The sequence below is a fragment of the Odontesthes bonariensis genome, chromosome 9 (genome assembly GCF_027942865.1).
Source record: "Odontesthes bonariensis isolate fOdoBon6 chromosome 9, fOdoBon6.hap1, whole genome shotgun sequence".
Taxonomy (NCBI): Eukaryota; Metazoa; Chordata; class Actinopteri; order Atheriniformes; family Atherinopsidae; genus Odontesthes; species Odontesthes bonariensis.
In genome coordinates this window covers 13,302,919-13,316,441 of record NC_134514.1, presented here as the reverse complement: position 1 = coordinate 13,316,441, position 13,523 = coordinate 13,302,919, and the positions used below count along the sequence as shown (strand labels likewise).

Sequence of the window (13,523 nt, the reverse complement as noted above, 5' to 3'; positions counted from 1 at the left end):
AATGCCTTGTTCAGGGAAGGTCTTCCTTTTTTCAAGACAATGTCTAATTGCATTCTGCAGCTACTACAGGTGCGAAAATATTGCAGTAAAAGTCCAGGGGCTAAACTGTCTTAAAAATAAAAAAATAAATAGATAACAAGCATTTAACTTTCTAACCTGCAAAAATGGATCAATATATTGGTCAATTTTTATATATATATATAGTTATATGCAGTCATACACCAATCACTTCTCCTGCCTATTAACTCCTACCTTAAGCATCATAAAATGTAATAACAGAAGCTTACCACACAGTATGCCAAACCTATCAAAATATTGGACCTCTATTTTATCTAAAGTGTAGGAGGCAATGAATGAATTTGTTGACTTGATCACATGAGCTACCCACAGGTGCTAACAGCAAGCGACAGAAAATGATTAAAAAGTGATCATCATGATGGAATTAGCAAAACAGTTCAGACAACAATACTGACAATAAAGTTTTTATCATCATTCTTACTATTATTATCCTTATTATGGATATTGTTATCGTTATTATTATTGCTGTTGCTGTTATTGTTGTAATTTCTTGAGGTTAAAATAAAATACACTGCTACACAGAAAGACTTTGTCTTTTTTTTTTTTCAAGATGAGAAACATTTTAATTTTCGTTCTTATTTCCTTCTGGACAACATTTTTACTCCCCATTTCCCTCTTACTCCCTCCAGGTGAAACAGAGTATCTTGTTTAAAGAGGTGTATTCATCTCCTGGGGAACTCCAGAAGTGGATAGCCTGACTAAATAAAGCATCATCAGATATTCTTTTTTTGGTGATGAAGAAGATTAAATCATTCTGTGATCAAAAGTGATCATTCTTGCAAGGACATGGTGGCAAAAATCAAAAGAAGCGGACACATCAAACACAATATAATTAGTGGTCATGTTTATCCCCATTTAGTATGAAAGACTATTGAGAGGAAAAACATTTCAAATTATTGTTATCGTTTTTTTTAATCTTTTATAAATGGAATCTTTGCTGTCGGTGTACCCTTCTAAAGTGTGGACCCCTCATATGCTTTGCAACTCATGTAATGCATCGTACCTCATACATAAAATAAGTTACAGCCTCATTTTACTTGGGCCAAACTTGAACTGTCTTGTATCTATAGCGTTAGAGCATTTTACGCTCAGAAACTAGGCTCTTATTGGGAAGGGACAAAAGCTTCCGGTAGAACCAAAAGACACGCCTCTTTCATGACATCATCGACATTGCGGAAATGGATTAGCTGACATTTGCACATGGTGAAAATGGCTGCGAATGTGGAAAAACAACAGGGCCATAGATCCGGCTCATACAAACAAAAAAATAAAGGACACAAACATGGTAAACATCGGACAAAAGGTGAACTTGAAAGAGAAAACAAAGGTAAGTTGCGTTCAGTTATGAAGTTTCGCTCATCGTTGTGTAGCTTGTGGCTGTTCCCTCTGGGAACACACGTGTATGCGCTCGTGGAGGCTTTAAAAGAGGTGGAAATTATGTTACTCGCTATCAAGTCTTTAGAAAAAACAAAAACAAAAAAAGTTTTTTTCTCTATGTACAATATTTTTTTTACAAAAAAAATTGTCATCACGTGTTGAATCTCGCGTGGCGTTCTGATTCGGCAACGTTCTCCACTTGATCTACAGCCATTTAAAACTTTACCAGCTACGGTTAGTGAGCAAGATCATTGTTAGAAAATGACAAGTTTTAGTGATATGTATATATTTTCAATTGGACATCTCATATCTTTTCAATCCCATAAACACATTTTTGGGAAAACATGCATTTAAAATGGCATCATTGCCATTTCTCACGACCGTATTATTGTGGCTTGTTCAGCTGTTTGACCATGCATTAAAGCAACGTTTTTGACAGTTGAGGTACAACCTGAATATCAAAGCATGGTCAGCTTAATAAGAGTGTTCCTGATGACAAAAAAACACCAGTAAAGGTGACAAATCTACCAAATCTTTTTAAAGGGGAAGTTGTCGTTGTTATTGGGGGCTATCGGGCTTATAGGGCCCTTATTTACTCCATTCTCTGTGACGTCGGCTATCTTCACACGGATTTTGTTACTGCTAGTTTTGTGCAGCATGGTAGAATATTTATCAGATTTTGACGACGGGGAAGATGACTTTGAGTAGATGGAGTGAACGAACTGTGCTGCAGCGGCGTGCGTCGATGACGTCATCCCACAAGACTTGTGTTGAAAGCCCCCACTAACAACAACACGGCAGCTGTGAACTAACAGTGCAATAGTACGTGTTCATTTATTCAATCTTCTTAAAGTATTGGTGAAATAAAGACGGATAATGCCTTATTTAGAGGCAGTATTGTCAATGCCCTGTTCACTCCCATTATATGGATATACATGGATTTCAAGTGATCTAAATAGCCAACTTTCACCAAATTGTTATCGGTGAGTAGATGAACTTATTTTGTGCCAGAAATAAGGTCAAGGTTTAAAAGAAATTAACTTCCCCCAACATTATAACCGAGATTCCACTAAAGATGTACAGAAACATCTGTATTAAGGACAAATTATATCCAAGTGTTCATAGTTAGTTTACAGTGATATATGAACTTGTGTAAGTATGACATCGTTACATAAAAGTCCCTCATAACAGTGTTTGTTACTTGTTTATTTAAAGAAAAACATTTTATGTAATTTGGTATGGAGTTGTTTATACTTGATACTCTGCATTTATTGAAATGCCTCAAAGACAACGGAGAAGCTGTAATAAAATCCGTTATAGTGACAACATAACAAGACATGACCTCGAATTCTTTTGCATTGATCAAATCAAATCAAATTTATTTGTATAGCACATTTCATGTACAAACAATTCAAAGTGCTTTAGATAAAATAAAAGCGTTGCAGCAGAGAGTGGAAGAAGCATTCAAAATACATAAAAGAATATAAAGAGAAACAAATAAAATCATTTAAATGAATTTAAAAACAAGCAACAGTCAAGATAAGTTAAAAGATACCGTGCAGATTTCATGCATAGACACATGAGAAAAGAAATGTTTTTAACCTGGATTTAAAAATGTCTCCATTTGGTGAAAGTTAAATCTCCACTGGCAGTTTGTTCCACTTGTTTGCAGCATAACAGCTAAATGCTGCTTCTCCATGTTTAGTCTGGACTCTGGACTGGACCAGCTGACCTGAGTCCTTGGATCTAAGAGCTCTGCTGGGTTTATATTCTCTGAACATATCACAGATGTATTTTGGGCCTAAACCATCCTGGGATTTGTAAACCATCAGCAGGCTTTTAAAATCTATTCTGTGACTGACTGGAAGCCAGTGATCTTGAATTCCGCTCAGTTTATAGCTATTGATCATAACTGCCATTTTATTTTTTGCAGGCTGGACACAAATATTGCCAGTTTAGACTTGCATCGTACATTTAACCACAGTGATGTATTGTAGTCCAACACGGCTCAAACGCAGAGTTTGTTTTTGTTTGCATACTTTAACACGCTGCAGCATAGTGGTACATGATGCTGAGTAAAAATGGGATGGTAACAATATATTTGAAATGGAAGTTAATTTCTAAGCAGCACGACTCTATTTGAATTTTTCTGCAAATGCAAACACTTGTACATTTGTTCAATGAAATGCTCAAATCAGCTTTCCAAAGTGTACCTCTTAATAGAAAATATATATAATATAAACAATGCTGTAGATATTTACCCCTTCCCGTGGGGATCTCTACATTATTACCCCTTGGTGTTGAACTCTCTTAACAGGTAGAGTGTCGGTGACCGCTCTTACCAAAAAACAGAGGAAGGAGATAAAGAAGATGGACAGAAGGCACAAAGCTAACCAGCTACGCAGAAATAAGAAAGACATGGTAATTTTCTAACTCGTGTGAGCAAAAGTAACCCTTAAATTTCTTGATTGATGTTGCAGAATGTTCATGTGTCTCGCTGTTGTAGGTCCTGACAGAAAAGCGGCGTCTCGGCAGCAGGGATGGCCCTCCTCATTTGGTTGCTGTTGTGTCCTTACATGCTGGAGTTGATGCCGGTGCCATTACCAAACTGCTACGTGGAGAGGGTGCTGGAGGGGTTGTACAACAGGAGCAGTGCATCACAGGTGTCAGTGACAGTTTTGGGCTGATTCTGCCTCGTTTTAAACAAAGGTTCATCTTTCTCACCCAGAGCACAGGTAAGTTTTTGAGGGATGTGGAACTAATGTTAAAATGGGGGGGTCAAAGAAATGAAATGGTAAACCTGGCATTAATTGTGCTGTGCACTAATATGAATTAAATCTTCAGTGTCTGTCTCACTATTTTCACTGGATAGAATAACATTGGATTTGTTAATAATGTTTGTGTTAACATTTTCTTGTGAAATCTCCACATATATTGTAATTTGATATGATTTACACGCTGCGCTGTATACAAACTTGGTTTTCTGTTCTGCTGGTGTTCTGATTCATTATGATGCACTCTACCCATTCTGAAGCTTTCATAATTGTTTCTTTTGGACAGCTGACATGCACTCCCTGCTGGATGTTGCAAAGATTGCAGACAGCCTCGTGTTTGTGCTGGACTCCACTGAAGCTTGGGACAGCTACGGAGACCATTGTCTCTCCTGCCTCTTTGCCCAGGGTCTCCCCAGCTATGGTGAGTATTTCCGTGAACACAATTCTTTCAGACTCCTCCACTGACACAGATTTTTGTTCACTGATGTACATTTTCCAAGTCTTCACCTCCCAAATTCCTCCCTTGTAGCGCTGGTGTGTCAGGGTGTGTCTGACATTCCTGTGAAGAAGAGGGTTGAATCCAGAAGAACTTTGTCAAAAATCATGGAGGTCCGTTTCCCCGATGCCCGTCTTTTCTCTTTGGACTCTGACCAAGATGCCACCCTTCTTCTCAGACACTTGGGCTCTCAGAGAAGGAGGAAACTGGGTTTCCGTTCCAGACGTTCCCACCTTTTAGCACAGCATGTGACTTTTACACCCAACAGCCTCGCTGAGGGGACAGGCAATGGGCCTACCGGCATGGGCACCCTTTGTGTTTCTGGGTACGTCCGTGGCCATCCTCTGCGGGTTGACAGACTGGTGCACATCAGTGGACATGGAGACTTTCAGCTTAGTCAGATTGATGCTCCATCAGACCCTCTTCCCCTCAACCTAGCAATGAGACCCACAAAGGCTGGCAAAGGAGATGTTGAGATGCAGGTGGGTGTTCTTTGGACTGGGAAATCCTGCTTATTAAAGGCTCTCGACTACAACCACAAATTGTGACCATTTAGTCAGACTTGGAGGCAGTGTGGTTACATTTTATTACCAGGTTCACCTGTTTTACTTGGTGAAAAACTAGTTTACTGACTCATTCCAAAACTTAAAACACTGGTCAAGGTCAACAGCAGCATGAAGCATTAACTAAGTTAATTAGTTTCAGCATTTCTGCATTTCAAAGGCAGGAATCATCTAATTGGTGTGCTGAAGGGGCTGAAATGATGATTGAATTCATTACAACCTACTGCACCACGAAGGGGGAGCTTTAAGTGTCACATTGAATAGTTAAAAAACATTAGCAGAGATAACACATGTGGGCAGTTCATTGGTGATAACACTTATGTTAACACTAACATTTATTCAAATTTGGTATAAAAAGGTTTCTTAAACCAGTTTTAGCCAGGTAATCCATCAGTTTGAATATTTACTGCGGTATAAAAAAGTTTTACACTTTTAGTTTTAGATGTGTTTTATGCAGCTAGTGTAATAGTTTCTCCTTTCAACGAGTAATCTTTGTGCCCCATAGGCAGGCCATGAAAATGAGGCTCCAGTGCGGGTGCTCATGAAAGCAGACCCCTCCTGCAGGGAGAGTCTGCAGGCAGAAGCCGAAGTGGACCCCATGGATGGAGAGCAGACGTGGCCGACAGAATCAGAACTGCTGGAAGCTGAAGGTGCAGAAACAGAATCTACATATATTGGAATATTGCAGGGCTCTAACGGTCTTCACACAGTTTCATGCCACATGTCCATTTCTCACGCCAGTCTTTGTGGTATGTTGGGACACTTTCTCTCTCTGTGTGACCAACAAACATCTCATTAAAGCTGAAATTGTTCAGCTGCTGTTTTTAAATGAGTTGGATGGTGATTTTTGTGGGATGATGATGCTGTGGTTGTAAAATTTTAGATTTTATCCCTTAACGGGGACTGCAGGTTAACATGTCTTAGGGATTGTTTTTGAAGTCATAATTTCAGATTTTTTTCACTATCTGGAATTCAACTGTATTGATATGCATTAGATGTGAGCCCCGAGGTGGGAGATGAGCAGACTGCAACTGTAAAGCCTGGTTTATTGTCGGTAACGCAAGACGCAAGCCGCAACGCAAGCCCTTGCGCGGTTGCAAGCCCCCCCTTGCGTGCTTGCGTGTGTCACCTCAATTTTCTAAACTTCACGCAAGACGCAAGCGCAAGCCACTGGCTGTGGTCGAAACCGCCTACTACTTGATCGATCAGACAGCATGCAGAGCGTTTACACACAGTGCACTTCACTCCTGCCCGAGCCGAAATCAGCCGGCCTGAAAAGCTGATTTCCCTTAAGCTATAGGCTAAACTCTGTAAATATATAACTTTAGCAACATTTGAAACATTTTCAGACGAGAAAGTAGTCGTTTAGACCCCCAAGGTGTTGAAAATCTGACAAAATACCGGCTATTTACAAGAAGAAGAAGAAGCATGAATCTATGGAAGAGAGACTTGCCAAAGAGCTCATGGCGGTGAATTTCCTTTCATCGTAGTAGGCTTGTCATTGAAAAAACCCGCTACTCCACCTACTGTCCTGGCGGTGAATCGCCACGCAGCACACGCAACCGCCGATAAAGCAAAATGAAGTATAAACGTCTCGAGCCATTAACACAAGCGCAAGACGCAAGGGCAGTTAAAAGAAGTATAACTCAGCCTTAAGATGACGCAGTGGTGGGTAAAATAAAGACACGGGGAACATAAATTAGGCCACGCTTGTGTTAGAGGAGTGACAGCTAATTTGATGAGATTAAACATTTTATCAATTGACATGTCTCCTTAGCAGGCCCCCAAGGGCCCATACATGCTGTGATGCCTTGATATGACTTCTTCTAATCTAAATCGACTTGATGGATAAATAAAGAAGACTTCTTCTGACCTTCCTCAGCTAAATGAAGCCCTGCCTAGCATTGAGTCTCCACATATCTGAGAGAGCTGGTGTCACGTGATTTAACGTTCCAAAAATAAACGCAAGCCTGTAAATGTGCCTTTCATGTTTCTCTGTTTAGAGGCCAGGAAGAACAAACGTGTGATGAAGGTCCCCAAGGGAACGTCGGCGTACCAGGCCACGTGGATTGTTGATGAAGATGAGGAGGAGAATGGTGACTTGGATGAAGAAAGCAGTGATGACGACGACATGATGGATGACGCTATGGAGCGAGACGAACACGAGAATAACTCTCAGGTACACATCTATGGCTTGTGACACTAAAATATTATGTAAAGGTTTAAATTAGTTTAAAGTTTTCACAAATGATCATTTTCAAACTGATTATTGTTAAAAGAAAAAATGTAAACAGTGATTTTGGTTCTTATGATATTAAAATCACAACCTTTTTGTTGTCAAAGAAATTTTCTTTAACTTACTGCAAGGCCAGCTTTAATGGACCTCCCAGGTTAAGTTTGTCCAGCTTCACCTTGTTGTTATAGCAACAGTGAAGCTGATGTTTGACAGTCTAATCCTATAGAGACACGATGAGGGCAGTAATCCATGGAGCATCTGCGCTGCCGGGGCTGGAGTGGTGCATACGTGACCCTCAGTCAGTGCACCTCGCTGCTGAGAGGCACTGTTTGTTTTCTCAGTGTCTGTCTCTGGCCTGCAGTGCCAGGCTGCTTACCACACCGCAACAATAGTGTTTGGAGCAGGAGTCCCGAGAGAAGCCTCTTGTCTTCCTGCCTTGTGAACAGAACTTCCCGTCTGGACGAAGGGAGGGGTCGACCATTTATTTATTTCCAGCTCTGCTTGAAAAGAAGTTGGGGAAACTCTCCTTATGCAACGGATTCATTACGATCTCTAATTGTTATTAGCATGCCATTGATGTCGAAGTTAGCACACTGGAAAACGTATTTCGTAGAGGGTAACAATAGGTGAAGGGGTACTTCAAATGATAATGATTATTATTATTATTGTTGTGGTGAGGATGTCAGAGAGGTTGTGAATCAACCCCATGCTGAGTGCTTTCCGCTCATGTGTCTGGCTTCTTCTGTAATCTGTCAGTAGGGTGACTGCTCGGAAGCAGGCTTTCTTTGATGACTCGTTTCCTTGTACAAATGTACTGAAAGTGGAAGCTGAATTTCTATATGTTGGGATGAACAAGGATGTCCTATTTTGTCCGTATCCTGCATAATTTCCAAAGTACTACATGTATATTTATACAATCAATTCTCTAAGCTCCTTCTCACATTTTACAAATACAGATGCAGTACCTATTCACTGTCCACAGTTGTGGAGTGCAGCAACAGTTTTATAAAGTGAAGTAAGAGGAGACTCATACCTGATTTGCAGAAGATTATGGACTGAAAGCTTGTACACTGAGACGAATTAAACAGTTTACTGTCTATGAGGCTGCATGCAATTACGGCGAACTAAATGATATCCGAAACTTAAGTTTTATTCCCATCGTGATAATGAAATAATTAACCAAACTGATACATGGGATTTACAGCTCCTTGAAAGAGTGTTGAGCCAGCCTTAATTTCTTTACATTTTGCTTTTATGGAACCAGACTTTCTCATAATCTTTTAAGAGGTTTTGAGCAATAGTTCTCTCGGCTTTCTGAAGGTCTTTCAATGTTTTCTTTGGACGCTGGCTGTTTTTTTTTTTTTTTTTTTTCTTATGATTATCAGTCCAGTCTCTGTACCTGACCATTTACTGAGGAATGTGCTTTTGTTAAGCCACTTAACAACTGACTTATAACTATTGCTCAAGCATAAAAAGAAGCCTAACTCAAGGTATGAAGCATTGTTTTTGTATACATAACTGACAATTTGATGGCCAATTTCAAATCGTATCTTTAGCCACTTTTTTACGAGCTACCTGTCGCACAGACATGTCGTTTGTTTTTCTTTAGTTGTTTTTACAAAAAAAGGCCAAAGATAAAACCATGACAGACATGAAATGGAATTTTTGCACCATCAAGGTGATTCCCAAAGAGCTATTAGCTGAAAACTTGGCATATGTCAGCATTGTGTCCATGCAAAAAAAAAAGGGGGGAAAATAGAACTAGTGGAGGACAAAATAATCCAAAGATGTATTCAAAAGATGTCCTTAAAAATAGGAAAGAATGCATCAAAGCCCGGACACAGTACCTGAGAAATCCATCTGGGCGTTCAGATCAATGCACTGTGTATTGAAGCCTCGTCAGAAATGGTCCCCATGGAACGGTGGTTGGCAAGAGCCATTCTTGAAGAAGGGAAACGCGGAGAAAAGGCTGAGGTATGCCAAATAACACAAGAACTGGACTAGAAATCAGTGGCAACAGGTCTTATGGATGGATGAATCCTCCCCAGAGCCTGGACCTCAACGTTATTGAAGCAGTGTGGGATCATCTTCACAGAGAAGGGAACAAAAGGCAGCCAACATCCAAACAAGAGCTTCGGAAATTCCTTCAAGAAGCCTGGAGAACTATTCCTGAAGACTACTTAAAGAAGCAACAGAAAGTTTTCTCAGAGGATTCAGAAATCTTAACTTTAAAGCTTTTTAGAATTGTACAAACTCTATTTCTGCTTTTTTTAATTTTATCTCTTTTTGTTTGTTTGTCGAATTTCAATAGATTGTTGCACCCATTTGCCTGGATGCTTTTTTACTTTTTAATTTTACTTTTTTTTTTTTTTTTAAATAAAATTTCTTTTTTTTGTGACCATAAAAATTTTTTTTTTTGTCTAAAATAGTACAGTCCTCTTGGAATGTATGTCTACTGTCAGATAGCCACTTGTATTCCTTCTTAAATCAGATGTGTACCATATCCTTCCTGAACAGGAGCCTGGATCATGCTGTGCTTCAGATGTGGATGAAGAGGAGGAGGAAGAAGAAGAAGTGTGCTCCACAGAGAGAGGCGGTGCAGATCAGCGGTATGATGAACACATGGATGAAGCAGCAGAAGAAGAAGGCCTTAAACGCTACCGGGAGGCACGATCCCATGAGGTTTTTCCCGATGAGGTGGACACACCCCTTGAAACTCCTGCCAGAGTCAGGTCAGTGGTTCGTTTTGTCGGAGGAAAATTAGTTTTCAGATAGGATAACATAAAATATTATTTCTAAATACAAATAATTTGATAAGTTTAACAGCTGTGTTAATAATGGATAATATGTTGCTGTTCTTTACTTTCAGGTTTCAACGCTACAGGGGCCTTAAAAGTTTCCGCTCCTCACCCTGGGACCCCATGGAGAACTTGCCTCTCGACTATTCGCGCATCTTCCAGTTCCAGAGCTTTGAACGCACTCGGCACCGCATCCTTGCAGAGGCTGCAGCAGAAGAGGAAGGAGCCATGGTAAAAGAACAGTAACTATCATTATCTGTTGGTGCACACTTGTTAAGATATTTGAGTTGTGGTTTCTCTGACACTGCTGTTTCAGGATGGCTGGTATGTCACGCTGCACATTAATGATGTGCCTTTGTCTGTGATGGAGAGCGTCCAGTCTGGCAAACCTCTGGTGTTGGTGTCTCTCTTGCCTCACGAGCAGAAGGTATTGCCATCCAGAAGCCTCCATTTGGAGCACAGTAACACAGACTGCATGGCATTGTCATTGCGACTGTCTCCGGGCTCATTATTTTTCATTTGTGATCAGATGTCAGTGATGCATGTCTTGGTGCGGAGACACCCCAGCAACACGGAGCCAATCAAATCTAAAGAGGAGCTCGTGTTCCACTGTGGATTCCGAAGATTCAGGGCCTGCCCCACATTCTCTCAGCACACAGCCGGTAGAACATCTGTTAATCAAGCACATTCACATCTAAGCACACCCAATTTCAACTGTGATTTCATCTAAATCAAACTGTACTTTTTAAACTCACCCTAATAAATGCAGCACAAGACTTGAGAGCTATGAATTACCCTGCTGTCCCGAAGCTTGTTGCATTGAAAGCTTTAAATGGAAATGATGTGATAAAAGCACTGAAACAAAGCTTTTGCATTCAGTATTGGTGCTTTTATATTCAAATTCTGTTTTATTTTTTGGTTTATGGCATGAGTCTTGATGTAAAGTCAGTTTTTATTCAGCCACATTCTGAGTTACTTCAATTGAAAGAAAATCTTCCAGTAAAAACAAGTATCCTCTGTTCATACAATAGAAAAGGCATTATTGAGCATTGATCTCTGTCATTCTCTAGCTGACAAGCATAAGATGGAGCGCTTCCTCCAGCAAGATGCCCCCACTGTGGTGTCAGTATATGCTCCAATCACCTTCCCCCCTGCAGGAGTCCTGCTATTCAAGCAAAGGAATGACGGTGAGACGACAAGTTCTGTTTATTTATTCCTTTAATTAGATTTTGACCGTCTGTCCTGTTGTCAGGTTTTATTTAATTTAATTATCCTCTTAAGCAAGTTTAGCACGAACATTCAAGCTTGTCTAATTATGTCTTTGTAGGCATCCAGGACCTTGTGGCCACAGGCAATCTGCTCAGTTGTGACCCTCAGCGTGTTGTGCTGAAGAGGATAGTACTGAGCGGACACCCATTCAAAATTAACAGGCGCTCTGCAGTTGTTCGTTACATGTTCTTTAATAGAGGTGAGAGAATGTCCTCATACTTTCTTTCTTTACCACTATAATGTGTGACATCTTTAATGCTTTTTTTGTTTCTTTCTGAAACAGATGACATCATGTGGTTCAAACCAGTGGAGCTGCGGACAAAGTGGGGTCGGAGAGGCCACATCAAGGAGGCTTTAGGTGAGAAAAGTTACAAACTTGCTGTCTGCAGCCTTCTTGAGGCATGTCTCTTTACTGCTGTGAGTTCTCACTGCCTTCTTTCAAATTTTCAGGAACACATGGTCACATGAAGTGTGTTTTTGATAATCAGCTGCCCTCTCAAGACACAGTCATGATGAATTTGTACAAGAGGGTGTATCCTCGCTGGACATATGACCCATACGTGCCTTTACCGTTACCTTGGTTCAAGAAAGAGGTCACTGTGAACATGGATGACATTGACATGGAATAGTTCGGGGGGACGTAACAATGCAAGAGAAACAAGTTATGCGTTAACATCAAAATGTTTTCATGACACTTTTAAAAAAAAAAAGAAAGTGTAATTTGTATTTAATAAAACAATTTTGATGCAAATAATCTCCTGCTTATTTCCTGTTCCACATCCTGTTTTGCTTTGGAGTTTAAGTTGTTGCCGACTTTGTTTTCACCACTAGATGGCAGTCACCAATAAGTATTAACAATACTTCCTCATTGAAAAGGGTAAAAAAAAAACATGGACTATTGATACCACTGAACAAATAGCGGTGTGTTTAGCACTTAAATGATTAAACAAATCCTCGGACTGTTACCACAACAACTTGTAAAACTTTGAAAATTCAGTCATGTAACGTGCTTATTACACTGGCAGTCCTTTGAAGTCATGCACGTGTGGCTAAATGCCTGCAGCCACATTAAAATGTAAGAACGGGACAAAATAATTATATAGATGATGTGATATTTGAGGAACTGTAATCATGGAAGAAGAACTCCCAAGTTGTACTTAAAGCAAAAACCTTGCCTGTAGTTTCTCAATGAATTATTTTTCAGATTGGGATAAATAGCAGCTGTCAGTATTTATTTATCTTTTATCGCAAACATACCTCAGTGGACTTTAGCGAAAAAGAGGCTATCATGAAGTAATAAATCAGCAGCCTCGGAACTAGTTCAATGTAGGAAACGACAACAGCACAAAATGGAACGATAATCTGTTTAAGTTCTTTCAAAATACATGGCAGTGCCAATATTACATCACTGTGCAGGCAATTGGGCAAATAAAACTGTTAATATGATTATTTTCCAAGCAACAGTTTCTATACACCACATTTCCCAAACAAGTGGGGTGCCAAACATCATATGAAGATCTAAAAATATAAGAATTGATAATGCTTTGCCTCATATCAGCAGTCCTGTAAACGCACAGGTCTTTCTTTCTCCATGGTGGTCTTGGTCTGACCTATAACCTCCCTCCCAAATCCAGTCGACACACACTCAGATCATGACCTCTCTGTTGTTTTGAACCACAAGCTGAAATGCTCCACAGTTTTGCGTCCTTTTTTGCCCCATACTTTATTGCTTAGAAAAACAGAGATTTATGACTTGCAATATTTATCATAAAAACTGAGCCCTTGCATGCCTGCAGCAACATGATTCATCACTGGACTGAGTTGGGACTGCACCACAGAGGCATGCCAATATGTCTGGGAAACCAGAAGGTGAAGACTTTGGGATGTAGAGGAGAAGAACATGATCCAAGAAAAAGGAGGGGATCTAAAGTT

At 40.1% G+C, this 13,523-nt stretch overlaps 1 protein-coding gene across 1 annotated transcript; it reads left to right on the top strand.

The window, feature by feature from the left end:
* The first annotated feature begins 1,250 nt into the window (after positions 1–1,250).
* Positions 1,251–12,320, top strand: tsr1 (TSR1 ribosome maturation factor). The gene is made up of 15 exons (XM_075473186.1): positions 1,251–1,405; positions 3,773–3,876; positions 3,962–4,190; positions 4,516–4,650; positions 4,759–5,207; positions 5,794–5,938; positions 7,292–7,467; positions 10,042–10,256; positions 10,394–10,553; positions 10,639–10,749; positions 10,852–10,984; positions 11,393–11,509; positions 11,650–11,790; positions 11,875–11,949; positions 12,042–12,320. Exons 1-15 carry the CDS (start codon positions 1,279–1,281, stop codon positions 12,218–12,220), a joined length of 2,496 nt encoding a protein of 831 aa, XP_075329301.1. The 5' UTR covers positions 1,251–1,278; the 3' UTR covers positions 12,221–12,320.
* The last annotated feature ends 1,203 nt before the right edge of the window (positions 12,321–13,523 follow it).